A 409-nucleotide genomic window follows, 5' to 3' on the forward strand; every position below is an offset into this window, starting at 1 on the left:
TATTAATTATATTATTAATATCATTTATTATCTCTCTCACAGGTGAGAGATCACTGAGGTATTGCACTATTAGAAGAAAAGTGAAGTCAACATGGAAAACACATAAAACGAATACCATGTGCACAAATAATTAAAGCATCATTTTACATCACTGTTGAAGGTGATTCTATGTAGTATCAAAAAAGAAATATTTAAAGAAGCAATTCTAACCAATCAATCACCCAACCAACCAAATTTCTCGTCCCCGCTTATAAATAAGCAGAACGAAAACAAGAAAAGCCAAGTCCTACCACACGAACCTGTCTGGTGCCCAGAGCTTCCTGAATGTCTTCATCGAGCTCTGAGAGTTCAGCGAGGGTGTGTTCTAAATCAGCAGAGATCAGCTCCTTGGCTTTCGTGAATTTCTCCT

The 409-nt window shown here is 37.2% G+C and overlaps 1 protein-coding gene across 1 annotated transcript in view; it reads right to left on the reverse strand.

Moving 5' to 3' along the window:
* The window catches only part of SYNE1 (spectrin repeat containing, nuclear envelope 1), a 534160-nt gene that overhangs the window by 226781 nt on the left and 306970 nt on the right, over positions 1-409 (reverse strand). Inside the window, 1 exon segment of the mRNA XM_012646782.1 lies at positions 291-407. Within this exon segment, the coding sequence (XP_012502236.1) occupies positions 291-407 (117 nt within the window).

Source organism: Propithecus coquereli, unplaced genomic scaffold, assembly GCF_000956105.1.
Source record: "Propithecus coquereli isolate 6110/MARCELLA unplaced genomic scaffold, Pcoq_1.0 Scaffold25, whole genome shotgun sequence".
Lineage (NCBI taxonomy): Eukaryota > Metazoa > Chordata > Mammalia > Primates > Indriidae > Propithecus > Propithecus coquereli.